The following is a 20,809-nucleotide window of genomic DNA, read 5'->3' on the forward strand; positions in this document are numbered from 1 at the left end:
AATGATGGCTTTAGTGGCTCTCTTAGCTGCTGAGTTAGAATGCACCTCTTTACTCCCCCCACCCCAGAATTAAGCCTGTGGCAACCCTAGAATCAGAGAAGGAAAAGCCATTTGTTCAGTGTCTACAAAGTGTTCTGAGTGTGAGATCTCAGGGTTGCTTTCTGTAATTCACTTAACCAAGAAGTATAAGGAACTTAGCAGAAGCTCCATTGCTCTATGTTGTAGATGAGATGCACTGGTAAGATAATTTAGGGACTCTTTTGCAGCATGGATTTTAGAAGATGATTATGATTTAGCCCAGACCATGGTAATTGCTCAAATGTTATTGTAAGAAAGGGGCCTGCATGATGTTTTTCCAATGGCTGGCACTCTCATGTGGCCTGAGGTTCTGGGTTGGCAGTCATGGGCTTGTTACTGGTTAAGAAGTCATGAGGGTTCCCTTGGCAAGTTGTAAGCACCTGCCTTTTGTGTGGGTATGTGGTGAGGGGCGGTTGCCACTATTGCTCCAGTAGAAGTGGGCTTGCCTTGAGTAGACTTCTTCTGAGGGCAATCAGTCAGTCAGTTTCTCAGGCTATTCTGAGCCCTTCACACCCTGGAGGCCCACCAAAGTCTCAGGCTCCCTCCCTCCCCTCCAGCTTCCAGTTGAGCTGAGGAGACAAAATTAACAACATGGACAGGAAACAATGCACCACAGAATATAATTATATGCTGAAATTGTTAGGTACCTTTAAGTAGCTAGAATTCTGCCTCGGGAGTGTCTAAATTCTCCACTCGTCCTTAAAAAGGCCTGTCTTGGAGTCTCTGAGTGTTCTGGTTCTGGTACTTTGCAGCAACTTTCTCTCTGAATTTGGCTTGGAGTGTCCACCCCCTAAGGGTTGAAATGACCTGAGAGGCTTTCCTCTATTGGGGAGGCTGGGCTTAGTTTCCCTCCTAACAGTGCTGTCCTGACCAGAGAGGGAAAGGTGCTGTTCTGTGACCTTGGGGAAACCCTTTTTCCTCTTGGCCTCAGTGACTCTGTCTGGAAAATGGTGATCCTGATCATGCCTTGCTGGTTTTATATGGCTGTTCTGGAGGCCTGCCTGGTGGTGCGGTCATTTGACCTATGAGCTTTGGGCAGGTCATTTGACCTTTCTGAGTCTGTTTACTTTTCTACAAAGGATAGAGGTGACAATAGTGTTTATCCATACAGTTGTAGGAGCTCAGTGAGAGGTGATGTGTGTGAGATGCATAAATGTCCATGACCCACAACATCCCATGCTTTTGTATGCTGCTTATGCAGATGGACTGAACAAGTAAGACAATCCAGAACACAGAGGTTCTCAGGGTCAGGTGCCAGTCCCTACTGTTCCCATTCTAGATGTCGTCCCTGCCACAGTGTCCCTATATGTCTTGAAAATGAGTCTCCTGGTCCCTTTAGGCCAGTACCCACTTGTAACAATGGCCGGATTTCCACCATATCCGGCCTGACTATTTCCTGTTCTCATCCAGTGTGTGAGAGCTTGAAGGAGGAGGTAGCCTCAGCACCAAGGGGGGCAGGAAGGTGCCTGGAAATCACTGGACTATGAGAACTTGTGGGACAGGACGTGGGGTATGAAGCTCTGGCTGGGAGGGAAGGGCTGGGTATAGGGGGCTGGGAGGGAATGGCTGGGTATAGGGAACTGGGAAATTGTTGAAGGCTGAGGGTGTTGATGAAGATACTTAGCTTCCCAGAATTGTCTTCCTGGACAATTTTAGGGACTCCAGGGACTCAGCCCCCATGATCTGGTTGCCAGGGCAACATTTTTTTGAGCTTTGATGTTGTTCCTAATAGCCCCCTACCCTTCCTCAGCAGTAGCTCCCTCTCATCCCTAAATGAGGGGAGGACAAGGCAAAAAAACTTGAGTGAAGCCCTTTATCTCCCTCGGGGCTCTGTCCTTGCTCTAAGGGTCCTGTCTGCTTTTCCCAGGCAAGCTCCCAATCTCAGGGCCCCCAGGGGCCATCATGCCAGCTGGGGGCCGGGCCGGGAGCCTGAAGGACCCTGATGTAGCTGAGCTCTTCTTCAAGGATGACCCTGAGAAGCTTTTCTCTGACCTCCGGGAGATTGGCCATGGCAGCTTTGGAGCTGTGTACTTTGTGAGTGGGGTCTGGGTGAAGCAAGCAGGGGTGGAGTCTTTAGCCCCGTGGGTCTCCATTCAGACCTTCTGCACCATTCCACCTCAACAGCCCCTCACACTCTCTCCTGCTGCTCAGCAGGTCCTCTACCCCAAGCCCAAAGGAGTCTTTCTCACCCTCCAATCTGGTCCTCTAGGCCCGGGATGTCCGGAATAGTGAGGTGGTGGCCATCAAGAAGATGTCCTATAGTGGGAAGCAGTCAAATGAGGTGAGTCAGGTTTATAAAATCAAGTTGTCAGGAGACAGAGGGCTCTGGTCTCAACATGCAGGCTGGGTAACCCCTTCCTCTTTTGACCTCCTAGAAATGGCAGGACATCATCAAGGAGGTGCGGTTCTTACAGAAGCTACGACATCCCAATACCATTCAGTACCGGGGCTGTTACCTGAGGGAGCACACAGCTTGGGTAAGCTGTTCCACAATTGCTGCAGCAGTTTTACTCAGGTCATCTTTTCCTGGTCCAGCTTCCGAAGTGGGCAGTCTCTCGTGGCCACGTTAGTCCTCAGAAAACCCATCAACCAGGCATGGTGGCACACACTTCTAATCCCAGCACTGAGGAGACAAGCACAGGTCTACTTAGTGAGTTCTGGGCCAGCTAGGGCTACACAGTGAGATCCTGTATCAAAAAGAAAAACAAACAAAAACATGAGCATTTGTGTAGACACAGGAGGAGAAGCTGACCCAGAGTGGCATAGACAGTTAACAAGTTGTAAGGGAAGCTGGGCGTTGGTGGCGCACGCCTTTAATCCCAGCACTCGGGAGGCAGAGGCAGGCGGATCTCTGTGAGTTCGAGGCCAGCCTGGACTACAGAGTGAGTTCCAGGACAGCCTCCAAAGCCACAGAGAAACCTTGTCTCGAAAAACCAAAAAAAAAAAAAAAAAAAAAAAACAAGTTGCAAGGGACTGTGTTCTTTAGGAGGAGATGATTGAAGGGGACTTTAAAGGGGTCCAGATGGGAGCTATGGTAGGTGTCTTGGAATCGTTCTTGGGGAGGCCTTGAATCCAGAGACTCTCCTACCACCTCTTGTTTTCTCTAGCTGCCCTTCCTCTCTGTCATTACCCTTTTGGCATTGCCTGAGTGGAAGATAAACAAGGAAAGTTCTGTTTTGAGTTTCTGCTCAAGGGAGCTGGGCCAGGGGTGGCCAGAATCTGCTGATCTCTTAACACTTGACCCTTCCTTAGCTGGTGATGGAGTATTGCCTGGGCTCAGCTTCTGACCTTCTGGAAGGTAAGTAGATCAGAAAGTGGGATAAAGAAGATAAGCGAGAAAGCTGTAGGAGAAAGCAGCTGTCTCCACCCTGTGGCCCCTCAGTTTGTTGTCCTGCTCCCTTCTGCAGTGCACAAGAAGCCCCTTCAGGAGGTGGAGATTGCAGCCGTGACGCATGGGGCACTTCAGGGCCTGGCATATCTGCACTCGCACAACATGATCCATAGGTATGATGATACCAACTGTGGCTGAGTGTGGGGTGCTTCTATAACAGTCCTCATTTTGCTAAAATCCCTACACATCTTTTCTGAGATGCATTTTTCATCTTTCACCTTTGCCTCTGTCAGGGATGTGAAGGCTGGGAACATCTTGCTGTCTGAACCAGGCTTGGTAAAATTGGGGGACTTTGGCTCTGCGTCTATCATGGCACCTGCTAACTCCTTTGTGGGCACTCCATACTGGTGAGTGGGAAAGAAGAGGTGGTGCAGAGATTCCTAAGATGTTGGAAATAAGTGTAGAATCTGGGTTCAGTGGTTAGCCTTTCTTTGCTCCTGTTCTCCCAGGATGGCTCCAGAGGTGATCCTAGCCATGGATGAGGGGCAATACGATGGCAAAGTAGATGTCTGGTCCTTGGGGATAACCTGTATTGAGCTGGGTAAGGATGTCGTCTCTGCCTCAGATTATTGTCCATTCCTGTCTGTTTCTCTCCCCATCCCATCCCATCCCATGGATCCCCAGGCCTCTAACTTCCTGTCCATTTTGACTACCCTGAAGCTTTTTTGATACAAGCATTATCAAACCCTACCTTTTTGTTGTTGTTTTTGAGAAAAGGTTTCTCTGTTTAGCCCTGGCTATCATGAAACTTGCTCTGTAGACCAAATTGGCCTCAAACTCAGAGACCCACTTGCCTCTGCCTCCTCTCCTGAATTCTGGAATGGAAGGAGTGCACCACTCCGCCTGGTCCCACTGCCAACTCTTACAGCAGTTCTTGCTTCTCCTCCACTACCTGGACTTTAAATCTGCTTTAAGTGCCCAGTGTGCTAGGTCCTGTGGGTACGTGGTAAAATTCCTGCCTTAATTAAAACTGCATTCACGTAGGGGAAGCTAGGCATGTTTCCTATCAATGGGGAAGAGTGTAGAAGCTCTAGGAGTGCAGAGCTAAAGCAGCACCCAGTTTAGGGGCTAAGGAAGCCCTGAGTGTAATGGAAATGTTTAAACAAACCTGCAAGACAAAGAGCTGCTAGAAATATGTAGGGTAAGTATTCCAGACAGAAAGTGGCATTGTAGAAGTTTAGAGTTAAGAGCAAGCCTGAGGAACTGAGACTAACTTTGGAGTGAGTTGACAGGTCTGGAAAGTTAAGCCCAGGTGAGTTCCTGAAGCTTTGGAGCCATGTTTGTGCTCTCTTTGCCAGTCCATACTACTGAAGCAGTTGTCTAATGGGGTAATGCTTGTAAGACCTTCCGCACAACTCCGGGCATGAAATCATTGTCCAAGAAAGAGTAGTTCTTACTGACTGCTTCCTGCAGAGATCTTTATTCTGCCAGTTGTCCATCTCCCCCCCCAGGCTGACCTCACACTCAGTGATCTGCCTCAAGAGTGCAGATCAGAGATGTACACCACACCACCTGACAACCAGTCTCTTCATAGTCTCTCTGATGGGCTGATGCCACAGAAGTCTGCCTGAATTATGTGCCGTCATTTCAGCCCCTGCTCAGAGCCATCGGTGACTTCCTGTTGCCTCCTAAACCAAAGCTTGTATACCGGGCTAGAGCCTCTGCTTGCTCTTTCCTTCATGGTCTCTGCTCATGTGGAGCATGTTAGCAGCTTGTGCCTGCCATCAGAGACTTGGCTGTGCTCTTGCCCTCTGTCTGTCTTCATATATACTGCATTTACCATTTGAGGACATGACCAGACAGGTGGTAAAATGTGTGGAGCAGGTCATAGAGAAGAGCTGTCTGTTGTAGACATGTGGATACACAGAAATAGTTCTCCACTATTGGAAAGCCTGATTAGAGATGGCAGCCAGTAGGGCTGGAGAGATGGCTCAGTGGTTAAGAGCACTGACTGCTCTTCCAGAGGGCCTGGGTTCAAATCCCAGCACCCATATGGCAATTTACAGCTGTCTGTAACTCCAGCTCTAGGGGATCTGACAACCTCATATAGATATACATACAGACAAAACACCAATGCACATAAAATAAAAATAAATTATTACAAAAAGAAAGAAAGAAAAGGCAGGCGGATCTCTGTGAGTTCCAGGCCAGGCTGGACCGACAGCCTCCAAAACAATACAGAGAAACCCTGTCTCTTAAAACCAAAAAAAAAAAAAAAAAAAAAAAAGAAAGAAAGAAAGAGATGGTAGTCAGTACTTAATATCAGTGAACCAGTGTGGGGAGACAGAGCAAACTGGAGGCCATCGATCCTATAGATAGGACCACTGTTTCATAGTTCCCACTTATTGCTATATAGGAATAGAGACTCCCATTTTACCATATCTGATTTCTAAAGAAAGGCTGCAAATTTGTAATCACATAATTATTGTCGGCAATTTAGTTTAGTTTGTTTGTTTTGGTTTTGTTATTGTTGTCATTGTTGGGGGGGGGGCACTTTTCGAGATAGTGCTAGAACTCACTTCATAGACCAGACTAGCTTCAAACTCACAGAAATCCACCTGCCTCTGCCCCCTGAGAGCTGGGATTAAAGGTGTGAGCCACCATCGCCTGGTTGAATAAGTTTTTGAAATCACTATTTAGGTCAAAAACAACTAACAATCCAGGTGGTGGTGGTGGTGGTAAATTTCTTTAATCCTAGCACTTGGGAGACAGAGGCAGGTAGCTCTCACTTTGAGTTTGAGGCCCACCTGGTCTACAGAGCTAGTTCTAAGATAGCCAGAGATACACAGCGAAACCCTGTCTCTAAAAAACAAAACAAAACAATGTCTTTGGGCTACAAGGTGTTCTTGGCTCAGCACTCTCACAGCCACCACTAGTATTCCCTTCTAAATGACCTCTCCTTAGTTTCCCAGCCATTTACCTGTCTTCTCCTTCATCCCCATTAACACCTTAGTGTTACTTTGTTTTGATGGTACTGGGGATCAGATCTAGAGCCTGGTACATGCTAAGCAAGCATTCTACCACTAAGCTACATCCCCAGCTCTGTCTAAAGCTGCTTGTTTAGTTTAGTTCATTCTGGACTGGAAACTTCTTGAACACAGAACATGTTTCTTGTTTTTCTGTTTTTCCCACACCTGGCAGGTTTTGATCTCATTTGGCCCTCATAAGTACTTGTCAGGCTGATAACTTGAGTGTGCTTCTTTATGCCTCCTTGCTGTTTTCTTTAATACCTACTCTGCCCACATGTAGCAGATAGAATGGGCATTACATTTTACTGAGAGGAAATTAAGACTCAGCAGGATTGGCAATTGCTCAAGGTCAGGCAGGAAGGAAACCAGGGAGATGGGATTTGAACCCAAGCCATTTTGAGTTCCCTTCTAGTCTCTGATCATCTACCTCTTCTTACCTTTTTCCTTTGTCCTTTCTGTAGCGGAGCGGAAGCCACCACTGTTTAACATGAATGCAATGAGTGCCTTATACCACATTGCACAGAATGAGTCCCCTGCTCTCCAGTCAGGACACTGGTGAGGACAGGGGTTCTTGGGTCAAGGGGTTAGGTCATGGGGTCTAGCTGCCTGGCTCATGCCTTTTCCTCCTGTCTCATACTTTCTGGGATGTCAGGTCTGAGTACTTCCGGAATTTTGTTGACTCCTGTCTTCAGAAAATCCCTCAAGACAGACCAACCTCAGAGGTTCTTCTGAAGGTGAGCACTCTCTAGCCTAGTGTTCTAGAGTTGTAGCTGTAGGCACAGAAAATTCACATCAGTGATTTCCAAGGCTTCATCCAGGAATCTTCCTTTATAACTTTTGTCCTGGCCCTGATGCCTCACTGCCCCCGTGTTTTGATAGATTTTATCTGGCATACTGTCTTAATAATAATTTTTTTCACATTTTTTTCTTCGTCAAAGGTCATGGATAAACGTATGATCTTCCTGCGATGTTTTTAAGTTTTCCAAACTGGGGGAACCTCATTCCCTTCACAGAGCCAATGTGTCCTCTAAGTAGCCCTAGTTGGGACCAACAGACTGCCTTCTGTTCTTTTTAAGGGTAATTTTTGAGGGCCTGAAGAGGTCTTGTGATAAATCCAAAAGCAGTTAGCTTTTGGTAAGCAGAGCTGCATTGGCATCTCCTGAATACCTTACCTGTCAGTGAAGCCTGGAGAAATGAGGCTGTCTGGGTAGTAAAAACAGTTTCTGTGAGAAACTGACAAGACAAGTGGGAGCCCAGCTATGGTGGGCTCGGGCCTCAGGCAGGAGACACTGAGGCGTGAGATCTAGAGGGACGCAGAGCTGACAGCAGGTCTCAGATGTTCTATTTCCCTAGCACCGCTTTGTGCTCCGGGAACGGCCACCCACAGTCATCATGGACCTAATCCAAAGGACCAAGGATGCTGTACGGGAATTGGATAACTTGCAGTACCGAAAGATGAAGAAGATACTATTCCAAGAGGCACCCAATGGCCCTGGTGCTGAGGCACCAGAGGAAGAAGAGGTGACCTAGCTTGCCCTGACTCTTCCCCACCCCATTCTGGGCTGGGCCTTCTTCACCTTCTCTCCTTATGCTACTCCATATCCTTGTCCTTCCCTTTCCCTGCCAACAGCTCACACCCTGTTCGCAGGAAGCAGAACCCTACATGCACCGAGCGGGGACACTGACCAGTCTAGAGAGTAGCCACTCAGTACCCAGCATGTCTATCAGCGCCTCCAGCCAAAGCAGCTCAGTCAACAGCCTAGCAGATGCCTCAGACAATGAGGAGGAGGAGGAAGAAGAGGAGGAAGAGGAAGAAGAAGAGGAAGAGGAAGGCCCTGAAGCCCGAGAAATGGCCATGATGCAGGAGGGGGAGCATACAGTCACTTCCCACAGCTCCATCATCCACAGGCTGCCGGTATGCAACTCACCCTGAGCAGCTCCGTAGACAAGATGCCAAGCCTGAGCTGATTTACTGAGGAACTGCCTAGGTCCCTGCTCTCTTCCAGTGTGGATAAGTCTCCTTAGGTAATTCCTTTGGGGTCCATTGGCACCTGAACCTTGGGCATCCTTCCTTTTTTCCTTTTTCTAGGGCTCAGACAACCTATATGATGATCCTTACCAGCCAGAGATGACCACAGGTCCACTCCAACCACCTGCAGCCCCTCCCACCTCCTCCACGTCCTCTGCTCGCCGCCGGGCTTATTGCCGCAACCGGGATCACTTTGCCACTATCCGTACTGCTTCCTTGGTAAGTGTGGCCATCCTCACTCAGTTTCTCTGTTACCTGGATACATCAGACAAAGTCCAGAAATGACATTCTCCTTGTGGTACATAATTGAAGTCCAGATTCTACCCTCACTTTGTACTGTCTTTGCCTGCTCCCTTCTCCCAGCAAACAGTTTAGTCACATTGCCTAACCTGGGTATTCCCAGCCTCGCAAACTTTGCTATGTTTTCAAAGCCTTGTTGAAATAACAGCTTGTGGGGACCTTCCTGGACTCCGCTGCCTGTTCAGGTGCTCTGCATGCCTGGCAGGTGTGTCTGTCCTGCTGTGGTACTCCTGGTGGCATGTGCAGGTTTGCCTCAGGGGGCGGGGCAGGGTTCAGGGATCTGCCTCGTGTCAATGGCTTGTCACTTCCACACATGCTTATGTTTAATCTTTCCAGCTTTCCCTGGGAGGGGAACAGTTGGATCCCATTTAAGTATTGAGGCTGCTATGACTTAGAGAGGTCGTTTGCCCAACATATTTGCCCAGGCACCTTTGGGTGGGGTTCTGTACCTGTAAATAGGATCTTAGTCTTCTAAAATCTCACTTTTCTCAATACATAGGAGAATATTTGTTTGCTTATTGAGTCAGATTCTAACAGTAGCTCAGCCTTGAACTTGTGATCCTTCTGCATTAAACTCCGAAGCCCTGGGGTTTATAGGCATATGTTACTGTGCTCGACCAGTTCAGGGTTCTCATGAAACGTAGCTTTCTGTTCATGCTTTAAGTGACATTCCAGTTTTGGCTGCATTTGAGTACCAACAATTCCCTTAGAGGCTACTGGGCAGTCTGATGTATTTTTCAAGCTTTTGCTTGTGGCTGTGGCTGGAGTCAGGGGTTGCTAGGACCATTCTTGAGCTGCTGTTGCTGCTTTTTCATACTATGCAGAGAGATCTGATTTTCCTGGATCTTGACAACCTAGACTAGCTTAAGAGCCATTGCTAGAACAGGTGAGGTGCGACGGGAGGTTACAGCCAGAGATCTTAATCTAACATACCAGGACTCAGAGTCTAGCTTAGTACCTGGAACATGGTGGACCCTCGGCAGTGTTGCTGAAGGGACGATGCTAACCAGCATTCTGGTTTTTTCTATGTATATCACACTAGTCTATGCGGTGGCCTGGGACAGATGTGAGAATTGGTGGTCTGAGACTGAGTGGTAATGATGGGCAGAACTGGAATCTGAGCCCAGGTGTATCTGATCCATTCTTTTGCACTTAGCTGAGTTGTAGCTACTTTTGCACCAGGACCTGTGCTTACCACGTTCATCATCTCTGTCTACTACACCAACCTGTGAGGCAGACAACTATTCAGTTGTGGATTCACAGAGTTTAAATGTAAGGAAGTTTTTTGTTTAGTTTTGGTTTGGTTTGGTTTTGGTTTTTTGAGGCAGGGTTTCTCTGTTGGTTTGGAGGCTGTCCTGGAACTAGCTCTTGTTGACCAGAACTCTCAGAGATCCGCCTGCATCTGCCTCCTGAGTGCTGGGATTAAAGGCGTGTGCTACAACCGCCTGACTCGTAAGGAAGATATTTAATCATAATGAAACCACGAGTCTGATAACCTTGTTCTTCACCATATCTGTGTAGGTAAAATGGGGGCTGGGGTTGAATCCACGGTTTATCCTTTCTTCTACTCTAGGTCAGCCGTCAGATCCAAGAGCATGAGCAGGACTCAGCCCTTCGGGAGCAACTAAGTGGCTACAAGCGAATGCGGCGTCAGCATCAGAAGCAGCTGCTGGCCCTGGAGTCTCGTCTGAGGGGTGAGCGTGAGGAGCACAGTGGACGGCTGCAGCGGGAGCTTGAGGCACAGCGGGCTGGTTTTGGGACTGAGGCTGAGAAGCTGGCTCGGAGGCACCAGGCCATTGGTGAAAAAGAAGCCCGAGCTGCTCAGGCAGAGGAGCGGAAGTTCCAGCAGCACATCCTGGGGCAGCAAAAGAAGGAGCTGGCTGCCCTGCTGGAGGCGCAGAAGCGAACCTATAAGCTTCGGAAGGAGCAGCTGAAGGAGGTTTGGCCAGATCTGCCTTGGGTGAGCCAAGGGCCATCAGGTAGGCAAGTCAATGGCAGGCCTTGACCCATTCCCCCACTGCCCTGCCAGGAGCTCCAGGAGAACCCTAGCACACCCAAACGAGAGAAGGCTGAGTGGCTGTTGAGACAGAAGGAGCAGTTGCAACAGTGCCAGGCAGAAGAGGAGGCAGGGCTGCTGCGGAGGCAACGCCAGTATTTTGAACTGCAGTGTCGCCAATACAAGCGCAAGATGCTACTGGCTCGACACAGCTTAGACCAGGACCTGCTTCGAGAGGTAGACCTGGCCACCTGCCCTTTTCCTCACAGTCAAGGACCCCAGTACCTCTCTTCTCTCATTTGCCTCCCTAATGTCTTCTTTCTCCTCTGCTCTCCTAAAGTTTTGGTTTGGCTTCTTTTCAGCATTCTTCCTGCTTTCCATCCCCACTGAACCCTGCTAGGATGTCCTTAGGTATCCCTTTCCTAGGCTTATACACCTTACCTCCCTGACTCTCAGCTAAGGAATCTTGTGCTCTTAATTCTTCAATACCAAGAAGGCTCCCTGACTGGGCCTTGGGTTTTGCCTCTTTTCTTTTTTTTTTTGTTTTTTGTTTTTTGTTTTTTGTTTTTTTTGTTTGTTTGTTTGTTTGTTTTTTGTTTTTCGAGACAGGATTTCTCTGTGGCTTTGGAGGCTGTCCTGGAACTCGCTCTTGTAGACCAGGCTGGCCTCGAACTCACAGAGATCCGCCTGCCTCTGCCTCCCGAGTGCTGGGATTAAAGGCATGTGCCACCAACGCCCGGCCTTTGCCTCTTTTCTGACTTAGGACTTGAACAAGAAACAGACACAGAAGGACTTGGAGTGTGCTCTGCTCTTGCGGCAACATGAGGCTACCCGAGAGTTGGAGCTACGACAGCTCCAAGCAGTCCAGCGCACACGTGCTGAACTCACCCGCCTCCAGCACCAGACAGAGCTGGGCAACCAGCTGGAGTACAACAAGCGCCGGGAGCAAGAACTGCGGCAGAAGCACGCGGCCCAGGTTCGCCAGCAGCCCAAGAGCCTCAAAGTACGTGCAGGCCAGCTACCCATGGGCCTCCCTGCTACTGGGGCTCTGGGACCACTCAGCACAGGCACCCCTAGTGAAGAGCAGCCCTGCTCATCTGGCCAGGAGGCAGTCCTGGACCAAAGGATGCTGGGAGAGGAGGAGGAAGCAGTGCCAGAGAGAAGGATTCTGGGAAAGGAAGGGAACACCTTGGAGCCAGAGGAGCAGAGGATTCTGGGGGAAGAAATGGGGACCTTTAGTTCCAGCCCACAAAACCATAGGAGTCTGGTTAATGAGGAAGAATGGGATATATCTGAGGAGATGAAGGAGATTAGAGTCCCACCACCGGCATCCCAGGAGAGAAGTATTATTGGCCAGGAAGAGGCTGGGGCATGGAGTTTGTGGGGGAAGGAGGGTGGGAGCCTTGTGGATGTGGAGTTCAAGCTTGGCTGGGTCCAGGGTCCTGTTCTGACCCCAGTCCCTGAAGAGGAAGAGGAGGAGGAAGAGGAGGGAGGGGCTCCAGTTGGAACCCCCAGGGATCCTGGAGATGGTTGTCCTTCCCCAGATATCCCTCCAGAGCCACCTCCATCACATCTGAGACAGTGCCCTGCTAGCCAGCTCCCTGGACTCCTATCTCATGGCCTCCTGGCCGGCCTCTCTTTTGCAGTGGGGTCCTCCTCTGGCCTCCTGCCCCTACTCCTTCTGCTGCTACTCCCATTACTGGCAGCTCAGGGTGGGGGTGGCTTACAGGCAGCACTGCTGGCCCTTGAGGTAGGACTAGTGGGCCTAGGGGCCTCCTACCTGTTCCTTTGTACAGCCCTACACCTGCCCCCCAGTGTGTTCCTTCTCCTGGCTCAGGGCACTGCACTGGGGGCTGTCCTTAGCCTGAGCTGGCGTCGAGGCCTTATGGGTGTGCCTCTGGGTCTTGGTGCTGCCTGGCTCCTAGCTTGGCCCAGCCTGGCTCTACCTCTGGCAGCTGTGGCAGCAGGGGGCAAATGGGTGCGGCAGCAAGGCCCCCAGATACGTCGAGGCATCTCTCGACTCTGGTTGCGGGTTCTGCTACGCCTGTCACCCATGGCCTTTCGGGCCCTACAGGGCTGTGGAGCTGTGGGAGACCGGGGACTGTTTGCGCTGTACCCCAAGACCAACAAGAATGGTTTCCGAAGCCGACTACCTGTCCCTTGGCCCCGTCAGGGAAATCCTCGCACTACTCAACACCCACTAGCTCTGTTGGCAAGGGTTTGGGCTCTGTGCAAGGGCTGGAACTGGCGCCTAGCACGGGCTAGCCACAGATTAGCCTCTTGCTTGCCTCCCTGGGCTATTCACACACTAGCCAGCTGGGGCCTGCTTAAGGGTGAGCGGCCCAGTCGGATCCCTCGGCTGCTACCACGCAGCCAGCGCCGTCTTGGGCTCTCTGCTTCCCGGCAGTTACCACCAGGGACTGTGGCTGGGCGGAGACCTCAGACCCGCAGGGCCCTGCCCCCCTGGAGGTAACAGCTCCAACCCTCATCCAAATTTAGGGCATCGAGCACTTTATCTCCCACAACTCAGTGAAGTTTCTCCAGTCCCCCAGCCTCTCCTCCCCTCTGACCTTTCTTCCTCAGTATGTTTTCCCCAGGTCCGGTCCTGGCCCCAGAGATCTCTAGACAGGCAGCCTCCTCTACTGTGGAGTCCAGAAATGACACTCTGTGTTTTCCCCCAACCCCCTAAGTTATTGCTGTTCCCCTGCTGTGTGTGCTCATCCTCACCCTCATCGGCTCAGGCCTGGGGCCAGGGGTGGTAGGGAGGGAAGTCATTGGGTTTTTTCCCTCTTTGATTTTGTTTTTCTGTCTCCCTTCCAACCTGTCCCTTCCCCCTCCACCAAAAAGAAAAAAAGAAAAACACAAATAAAATATCTGAGCGGAACTATACCTTTGGCCCAGGCTGCCTCTGTCTGCTTTGTCCTGCCGCCTAGCCTCCCTGGTTTGCCCTGAATCTGGACCCTTGGCCCTCAGTTCCATGACCTCTTCACCCCATCTCCGTTGTCTTCACTCCCGTCACTCCTCAGCCTCATCTTCTTTGCCTTCATAGCTTCATTGCACCATGACCACAACCAGCTCTGGGCTGTGAGCCCCTGTGGAGCTTCCACAGAACTTCCTGATCTCACAGTTCCCCATTTGGGTCCCTTTCAGAGAGTACTTAGGGTTAAAGTCTTTTGGTCTCTTTGTCCCTTCCTTTACTGCGAACCCAATGCCTACATGATTTGGAGCTGCGTCTATCACCTGGGTCAGGCATTAGTCTACAGAGTTGGGGGCTGGGACGGCAGACCACCTGCAGCCAAGGGTGGTGAGTTGGGATCAGACAGAATGTGCAAACTAGAGGCCTGGGATTGCTGTGGGCTTGGAGTGAGGGCTGAGTGTGTTGGGCTGGGCTTCTGTATGGATCTGGTCAGGGTGGCAGCTGTTCCCAGTGAACTTCTCAGACCTTTTCTGGCCACCCCCTGCTGCCCTTCCCCTTCTGTGCCCTGATATGGGGTGACCTGTTACCCATCCGTCAGCACAGTGCTTCCTTCTTCCCTGCCTTCCCTGAGGTGCTGGACCTGGGCCTTCCTCTGCCTGTCCTTAGTTGTATTGCCCTTTCGTGGATGTTGCGTGTGCCTTGGTGTCTCACTCAGTCTTTACACTCCTAAACATTGATCACATGCTTCTATCCCAGGGCGATATTATCTCCTCCCTCTTCGCATGATCAGAGCGTCTTTTGTGTACTCAGCCCTCTAAAGATTCTCAGTTCCCTGTCTGTAAGATCTTACACCCTTCTTGTGACGTCCCATGCAACTCTGATGTACTCTGAGAACCTCTCTTGTTTCTCCACCTCTCTTGCCCATGGAGACTTTCTTGATCTCTCAACAGTTCCATCTCTCCATGTCTGTCTGTGTACAGCTCCCCCCGCCCCCTCTGTCTAACATGTTTTCTGTTTCTCTCCCTCTCCCTGTCTCTGCTTCTGTCTCCTTCCTCCTTTTCTTCCTTTCCCCTCGTTGTTCCTCTTCCTCCTCCTTCTCCCTGCCCCATTTCCCCTTGATCCGTTCACTGCAGTCGAAGGAGCTGCAGATCAAGAAGCAGTTCCAGGAAACGTGTAAGATCCAGACACGGCAATACAAGGCTCTTCGGGCACACTTGCTGGAGACCACACCCAAAGCGCAGCACAAGAGCCTCCTTAAGCGGCTCAAGGAGGAACAGACCCGCAAGCTGGCGATCCTGGCTGAGCAGTATGACCAGTCCATTTCAGAGATGCTCAGCTCACAGGCGGTGAGGCCTGGGGTCTGGGAGGGGGACTATGGAGGTTGGCCTTTGCTTTAAAATTTCCTGTGGCAAAGGAAGGAGGGAGGTGTGAACAGAACTTTTGGACTTAGGAAACTTGAGTACTCTTTTACTACTGACATTCTTCATAGTAGTTCTATTTCATATTCTTCTCAGTGGTCTTCTTTTTTCTCTTACTATTTTCCTACTGTCTTAACAAAGTCATCCTGCCTGCTCTGCCAAGAAACACCAAGGAAAATAATGACTATTAATACTTTTTTCTGGACCTGAGTTTACTTTGTGTGAACAGGGAGCAGGGGAGCAGATTACAATGAGTGTGGTTCTCAGGCCTTTTACTCAGAGTTCAGGAATCCGGAAGGCTGCTCTTAGGAAAACTGTACACAGCACTGGAGTCAAATGCACATTGAGTCCAAAGAGCTATAGGACCCCATTCTCATGCAGTCCCACCCCTTGGAGATAATTTTGTAGTGGTTAACTTGTGTAGTTTCCAGTACATAGCTGGAAAATTAAATAGGAATTTTTAACACAATAGAGTCAGATTTCACATAAGTTTTCTGACTTCCCTTTTCCACCCAGTATTTCTTGGTCATCATTCCATGTCAGTATACATAGCACATGTATCATTTTTATACAGTATAGAGTTTTCCATGGAATGGCTGTACCACAATTTATTTAACCCATCCCTTATTGGTGGACATTTAGGTTGTTTCCAGCATTTTGCTATCACAACGCTTCCGTGAACACTCCGAGCACATGTGCAAGTATACCTGGGGGATAGATTCCTGCAAGTGTAATTGCTGTACCACAGGGTATGACCATCTTCCATTCTGATAGAGGTTGAGACTGCCGCTCCTTGCCACCTTAGGGTCCAGGCCTACTGGGGCAGGGGAGGATGGTGGGGACAGTGGAGGAGGTCCCCAAACCTTGTCCTCCCTGTCCTCCAGCTCCGGCTTGATGAGACCCAAGAGGCAGAGTTTCAGGCCCTGCGGCAGCAGCTCCAACAGGAGCTGGAGCTCCTCAATGCTTACCAGAGCAAGATCAAGATCCGCACAGAGAGTCAGCACGAGCGGGAGCTGAGGGAGCTGGAGCAGAGAGTAGCGCTGAGGCGGGCGCTGCTGGAACAACGGGTAAGGGGCTTGGCCCCCCGATGGGGAAGGGAGAGCGGGTTCTCCATTCCAGTACTCACACCCCTGTTTTGGGTGTCCCAGGTGGAAGAAGAGCTGCTGGCCCTGCAAACAGGGCGTTCTGAGCGAATCCGGAGTTTGCTTGAACGGCAGGCCCGTGAGATCGAGGCTTTTGATGCTGAGAGCATGAGGCTGGGTTTCTCCAGCATGGCTCTGGGGGGCATTCCAGCTGAAGCTGCTGCCCAGGGCTATCCTGCTCCACCCCCAGCCCCTGCCTGGCCCTCCCGTCCAGTTCCCCGTTCAGGTGCCCATTGGAGCCACGGCCCTCCTCCGCCAGGCATGCCTCCACCTGCTTGGCGTCAGCCAGCTCTGCTGGCTCCCCCAGGGCCTCCAAACTGGCTAGGGCCCCCAGCACAGAGTGGAACACCCCGTGGAGGGGCTCTGCTGCTGCTAAGAAACAGCCCTCAACCCTTGAGGCGGGCGGCATCAGGGGGCAGCAGCAGTGAGAACGTGGGCCCACCTGCTGCGGTGCCCGGGCCACTGAGCCGAAGCACCAGTGTTGCTTCCCACATCCTCAATGGCTCCTCCCACTTCTATTCCTGAAGTGCAGGGTGGAGAACAGAGGAATAGGGCAAGGTGGGAGTGGGTGGTGCCTGATCCTACAGGCAGTGCGCTTGAAGCCTACCCAGTGGTGGTGGGGACAGTACGTTGGCTCCAGCTCCCCCCTCAGACCTCCACATCTCATGAGCTTCTTGGGGCTGGCCAGTGACCCTAGGCCAGCTTGGGCATTGGTGCCCCAAGGCTGACCAGGAGCCCTGCCTCCCCACCATGGTGCCAGGGCCAGGGTCTCCCTCCATCACCACCTACCAGAGGTGGGAACTGTGAGTGTCAAATATTCATCTGGTCCCCTGGGGGAGGGGAAGGGTGGGTCTAGATATATTATATTCAGAGAACTATACAACCCTTGTGATGGGGCCATGAACTGGGGACAACGGGGTCCCCAGACCTGGATATGACAGAGCAGGTCTGGTGCCCAAGGCAAGGAGAATGGGAGGAGGCGTTCCTCCAGAAGGATTGGGGGTCTTAAAGTCAGGATGCCTGGGTCTCACCATCCTCCTGTTGCTGTTTGATGTCCTGTGCCGTCTTGTCTTTTTTTTTTTTTTTTTTTTAATTTGGGGTCAGGGCTGGGGCGGGGGACAAGGGAAGGACCTTGGAAAGGGCTGCTGTCAAGCCTGGGAGCAGTCATGGGAGCCCCTCTCAGCTATGGGGCTGGCACAGAGCCCTAGGGCAAGCTTTTAATAAACTGTTGGTTATTCTAACAGTCGCCAGGAGTTCTCCCTTTCTGTCTAAGATGTGTGTGAAGGATTGATGAGCACTAGTGATAGTGTTGCTTGCACGCAATTGGGTCATGTGACTAAAAACTCCAGTGATGCTGCACATTTGATTGGGAGGTCACCACCTTGTTGATTCCTCAAATTCTGCTTTGCTTTGGGTTCAGAGCTTCTCAGAAAGCCTTGGTGCAACAAGCTCCCCAGCAGCCCCGTGTCTGTATTTTACTAGATGCCTGCCTGGACTGAAGTCTGCAGAGGTTTGTCATGCTCTGATTGGTCAGTCAGGTCTACTATACCTACCTTAGCCTACTCTTGGAGGCTGAGTCCCTGGCAGTGTGGGGAAAGAAGATGAACTAAGCCTGGGGGGGAGGGGGTCTGAGATTGAGACCAGGCCCTTGTTTGTGCTAGGCTTGTTCAGGTCACTTTAACTACAGAAACCACCTGGTCACCCTGGAAGAACAGCCATGTCCTCCTCTGATACAACCTGATGGGGACTGGATGACAGGCCTGAGGCTGGGGCAGCTGGGAATCTCTAAGAGTTAGGCTACTAGCTGGTAACAAGGGCTGCTTCCCAGTTTCTTGGCCCCAAGGTTTCAGCATTAGGGACCTGTTCAGATGAAGTAATTACAAACATTACTTTATTGACTCTAAAACCAAAACAAATGAAGAACCACAAAACAACATAGTCTTTTTTGAAAACAGCTTCAGTGCCACAAGGTCCATCCTGGGGCATGGAGTTTAGCTACTCTCACCATCACTGCTGATGATGCCCCGCATATGGGACCAGTCTGGAGGTGCTTGGCGTGGCCTCTCTTCTTCCGAGTCCAGGGTTCTTCGATAAAGCTCCCCTGGGGGCATTCCTTCCCCCGAAGGGTTCCAGGCATTCCGTCTTCGTGGTCGACCTGGGAGGTGGGAAGAGAAAATTAGTTATCTGACCCCAGTCTCTTCCTTTCTTGAAGAGGAAATCCCTTACCTGAACTGGTGATGATATTGGCAACATCCAAGGAAGCCACCTCAGCTGCCTCTTCCCGCTGCTCCTTCAGGGCCCGGCACTTCTCCAAGGAAGGGTTGCCTGGAGCAGAAGTAGTTTGTGAGCCTCTCTTGCCCAGTGCCCAGGCCACCCTGCTGCTCTTGGCTCACCCAGGCTCACCCGTCATGCCCAGCGCTTCCAGCTCAGCCCTGAGGACACTCAGGCACTCCTTGTGGGAGCGACAGGAGCCCAGCAGCTTCTTGTAGTTTCGATGGGCACCACAAGCCCGAATATAACGCTTTAGTCTCACCACGGCTGGGTGATCCTCTCCGTGGCGACGACGAGCGCCAACCTAACAAGGAATTTGCAGCTGAAGGCCCAGCCTTTTCCCTGGTGGAGGCCAACACCTAGCATGCCCTCTCACCTTCTGGCTTGTGGGTTCTGGACTTGAATCCGATGAGGAACTTCGTGCCTTGCCATTCTTGGAGCTCTTCTTGGAAGCGCGGGTCTTCCTTTCCCCTTTGGAGCTCTGTCCTGCCCGGGAGCCCCTCCCGTCACTCTCACTGCTGCCTGGTGTGCCCATCTTGGTAGTGCCTTGACCGGCTGCTAGCTCCTGTGTGCTGCTGTCACTGTCCTCACTGCTTGGACTCTGCCTTCTCCCATTCTCCGCCTGGGTCTTGTCCTTGCTCTCCTCAGATGAATTCTCTTCATCCGTCCCGCTGCTATCCCCACTACTTACTGCCCCCCTTTCCTTCTCTTCGCTGTCTCCCAAGCCTCCCGTTCGCCCCCCAACCTTGGTTTTCTGCTTGTAGTTCATTCTCTCCCCTCTGTTGCTCCTGGGTCTGGGTTCCTTGTGCTCCTTCTTCTGGGCTAGGGTCTCCTCCTCACTGTGGCATCCCCGGCCCTCTGCTCTGCCCTGCCGGGCTTCCTCACTGTCACTTCCCTCCCTCACCTGCTTCCTATTGGCTGAAGCCTTGCTTGGTGTTTGCCTGTTCTTGGCCCCAGCTTTCCTTTCAGACCTGCCCTCCTGTTCTTTCTTGACATCATCGTCTTCCTCAGCGTCCTCCTTCCAGACCCTACTTGATCTGTCAGAGCCCTCCCCTTCCTCCCCGCTGCTCTCCTCTGACCGCATCTTGGCCACCAGGTCTGTCTGCTGTTCGTCATCTGTGCTCTCAACCGCTTTCTTTGAGGCTCTCCTCCAACACGACTTCTCCTTGGTTGTGCTCTTCTTCTGGGGGGGTCCTGAGCAGTCTGGACTGGATGGTGCAGAGCTGGAATCTGGAACATGGGCACAGGGCTGGGATGGTCCCTCCTGTTCCTTACGTTTAGGACAGAGGCACTTCTAGCTCTACTCTGGTTAAGAATGAAGGACAGCAGGAAGCACCACGGCTGTGATTCCACCTGGTTCCCGACTCGCTGTCTGCCCATTCATTTACTGCCTTGCAATGGAATACATGCACATTGCCTTTTGAATAAACCAATGATGCTGTAGTCACAGATAAGCAGGGAGAAGGCACTAACCTGACTCTGAATTGAAGCGAGACCTTTTTCTCTCTGGGTCACTGCAGGGAGCACGAGGCCTCTTCACTTTGGTAAGGTCTAGCTTTCCTTCTCTGGTATCAGCATCCGCCTGTGGGTGCAACATGAGGGCAAGTGGAACCCAGGTTGTGTCCTGTTCCGACCCCTCAGCAACAAACCCTGTGTCTCCTGGGCCAACTGCACGCCCAAACCTGCATCTTGAGCAGCTCTTCCTCCACCAGCCGCTTCAACGCCTGCTTCTCCTCTGGTTCAAGGTGATCCCGGCACACGTGGGTCAAAAATTTCTGTCGCACGATGGAGTGCGTAACCGTGCTACAAAGACACGTGTCAAGACGGGTCCCAGTCCAACCCTGCCCTCTTCAACCCAGACTTTAATACCCTATACACCTGAGGTCAGGGCAACCTCAAAAGAAGCTGCGCATGAATTCCAGCATCTCATCTCCCGGCGCCATTTTACGCCACCGGGGATTGGTGACTCCCGCCTTTTTTCTTCCGGGCTGCCTTCAGTGCGATTGACAGCAGTTTGCGCACGCGCGGTGACGCGCCTTCGTGAGGGGCGGGACCGTTGGGCTTCCCACGCGGAGCACTGGGACGGAGAACTTGGCCAGGTTTTGCTCTCCTTACTAAGCAGCGGGTGGGTCTCGAGGTTTCTGCTCTTTGTCAAAACTACTTATTGAAACTATCATTAGAAGCCGATCCGCCGCCGGAAATCTCTGGATGTAACGTAATTAACTTTACGCTGCTCTGTTGTTTCGAAAGGCAGAAAGGAAAGGGTATCCTCGCTAACACCCTGAATTTCTGGTTACC

The 20,809-nt window shown here is 51.3% G+C and overlaps 3 protein-coding genes across 13 annotated transcripts in view; 2 read left to right on the forward strand and 1 right to left on the reverse strand.

Moving 5' to 3' along the window:
* The window catches only part of Tmem219 (transmembrane protein 219), a 34,343-nt gene extending 32,267 nt beyond the window's left edge, over positions 1–2,076 (forward strand). For all 7 annotated transcript variants that reach the window (XM_040754262.1, XM_040754269.1, XM_040754272.1 and 4 more), the window contains one exon: positions 1,946–2,076. In XM_040754262.1, coding sequence (XP_040610196.1) covers positions 1,946–2,021 — 76 coding nt within the window. In that variant the 3' untranslated portion in view covers positions 2,022–2,076. The remainder of the gene's footprint in view (positions 1–1,945) is intronic.
* Positions 1,977–17,486, forward strand: Taok2 (TAO kinase 2). 4 transcript variants are annotated; one of them, XM_005064395.4, is made up of 18 exons: positions 1,977–2,112; positions 2,288–2,359; positions 2,454–2,555; positions 3,331–3,376; positions 3,486–3,582; positions 3,703–3,816; positions 3,919–4,010; positions 6,900–6,993; positions 7,091–7,172; positions 7,792–7,959; positions 8,069–8,353; positions 8,528–8,686; positions 10,341–10,706; positions 10,797–11,000; positions 11,527–11,766; positions 14,814–15,026; positions 15,983–16,165; positions 16,247–17,486. In XM_005064395.4, the coding sequence occupies exons 1-18, from the start codon at positions 1,981–1,983 to the stop codon at positions 16,763–16,765; spliced, it is 3,168 nt and encodes a 1,055-aa protein (XP_005064452.1). In that variant the 5' UTR covers positions 1,977–1,980; the 3' UTR covers positions 16,766–17,486. The 4 variants fall into 4 exon arrangements, with proteins under 4 accessions (XP_005064452.1, XP_005064453.1, XP_021084526.2 ...); XM_005064396.4 differs by having other exon boundaries at positions 8,087–8,353; XM_021228867.2 differs by lacking the exons at positions 14,814–15,026; positions 15,983–16,165; positions 16,247–17,486 and having other exon boundaries at positions 11,527–13,652.
* A 628-nt stretch (positions 17,487–18,114) lies between these two features.
* Positions 18,115–20,308, reverse strand: Hirip3 (HIRA interacting protein 3). Of its 2 annotated transcripts, XM_013114313.3 has the most exons (6): positions 20,194–20,308; positions 19,985–20,093; positions 18,888–19,741; positions 18,644–18,815; positions 18,467–18,565; positions 18,115–18,395 (listed from the first exon to the last, which is right to left on the reverse strand). In XM_013114313.3, exons 1-6 carry the CDS (start codon positions 20,197–20,199, stop codon positions 18,232–18,234), a joined length of 1,404 nt encoding a protein of 467 aa, XP_012969767.2. In that variant the 5' UTR covers positions 20,200–20,308; the 3' UTR covers positions 18,115–18,231. The 2 variants fall into 2 exon arrangements, with proteins under 2 accessions (XP_012969767.2, XP_040610175.1); XM_040754241.1 differs by lacking the exon at positions 20,194–20,308 and having other exon boundaries at positions 19,985–20,187.
* Positions 20,309–20,809: the final 501 nt, after the last annotated feature.

Source organism: Mesocricetus auratus, unplaced genomic scaffold, assembly GCF_017639785.1.
Source record: "Mesocricetus auratus isolate SY011 unplaced genomic scaffold, BCM_Maur_2.0 Super-Scaffold_4256, whole genome shotgun sequence".
NCBI classification, from domain to species: Eukaryota; Metazoa; Chordata; class Mammalia; order Rodentia; family Cricetidae; genus Mesocricetus; species Mesocricetus auratus.

Coding starts and splice junctions, on each gene's coding strand:
- Taok2 (XM_021228867.2), top strand. CDS start 1,981: ATGCCAGCTGGGGGCCGGGCCGGGAGCCTGAAGGACCCTGATGTAGCT. Junction 7,173..7,791: donor CCTCAGAGGTTCTTCTGAAG/GTGAGCACTCTC, acceptor CTATTTCCCTAG/CACCGCTTTGTGCTCCGGGA. Junction 8,687..10,340: donor CTATCCGTACTGCTTCCTTG/GTAAGTGTGGCC, acceptor CTTCTACTCTAG/GTCAGCCGTCAGATCCAAGA.
- Hirip3 (XM_040754241.1), bottom strand. CDS start 20,108: ATGTTGCACCCACAGGCGGATGCTGATACCAGAGAAGGAAAGCTAGAC. Junction 19,742..19,984: donor TCGCTTCAATTCAGAGTCAG/GTTAGTGCCTTC, acceptor CCCATGTTCCAG/ATTCCAGCTCTGCACCATCC. Junction 18,816..18,887: donor CAGAACCCACAAGCCAGAAG/GTGAGAGGGCAT, acceptor ATTCCTTGTTAG/GTTGGCGCTCGTCGTCGCCA.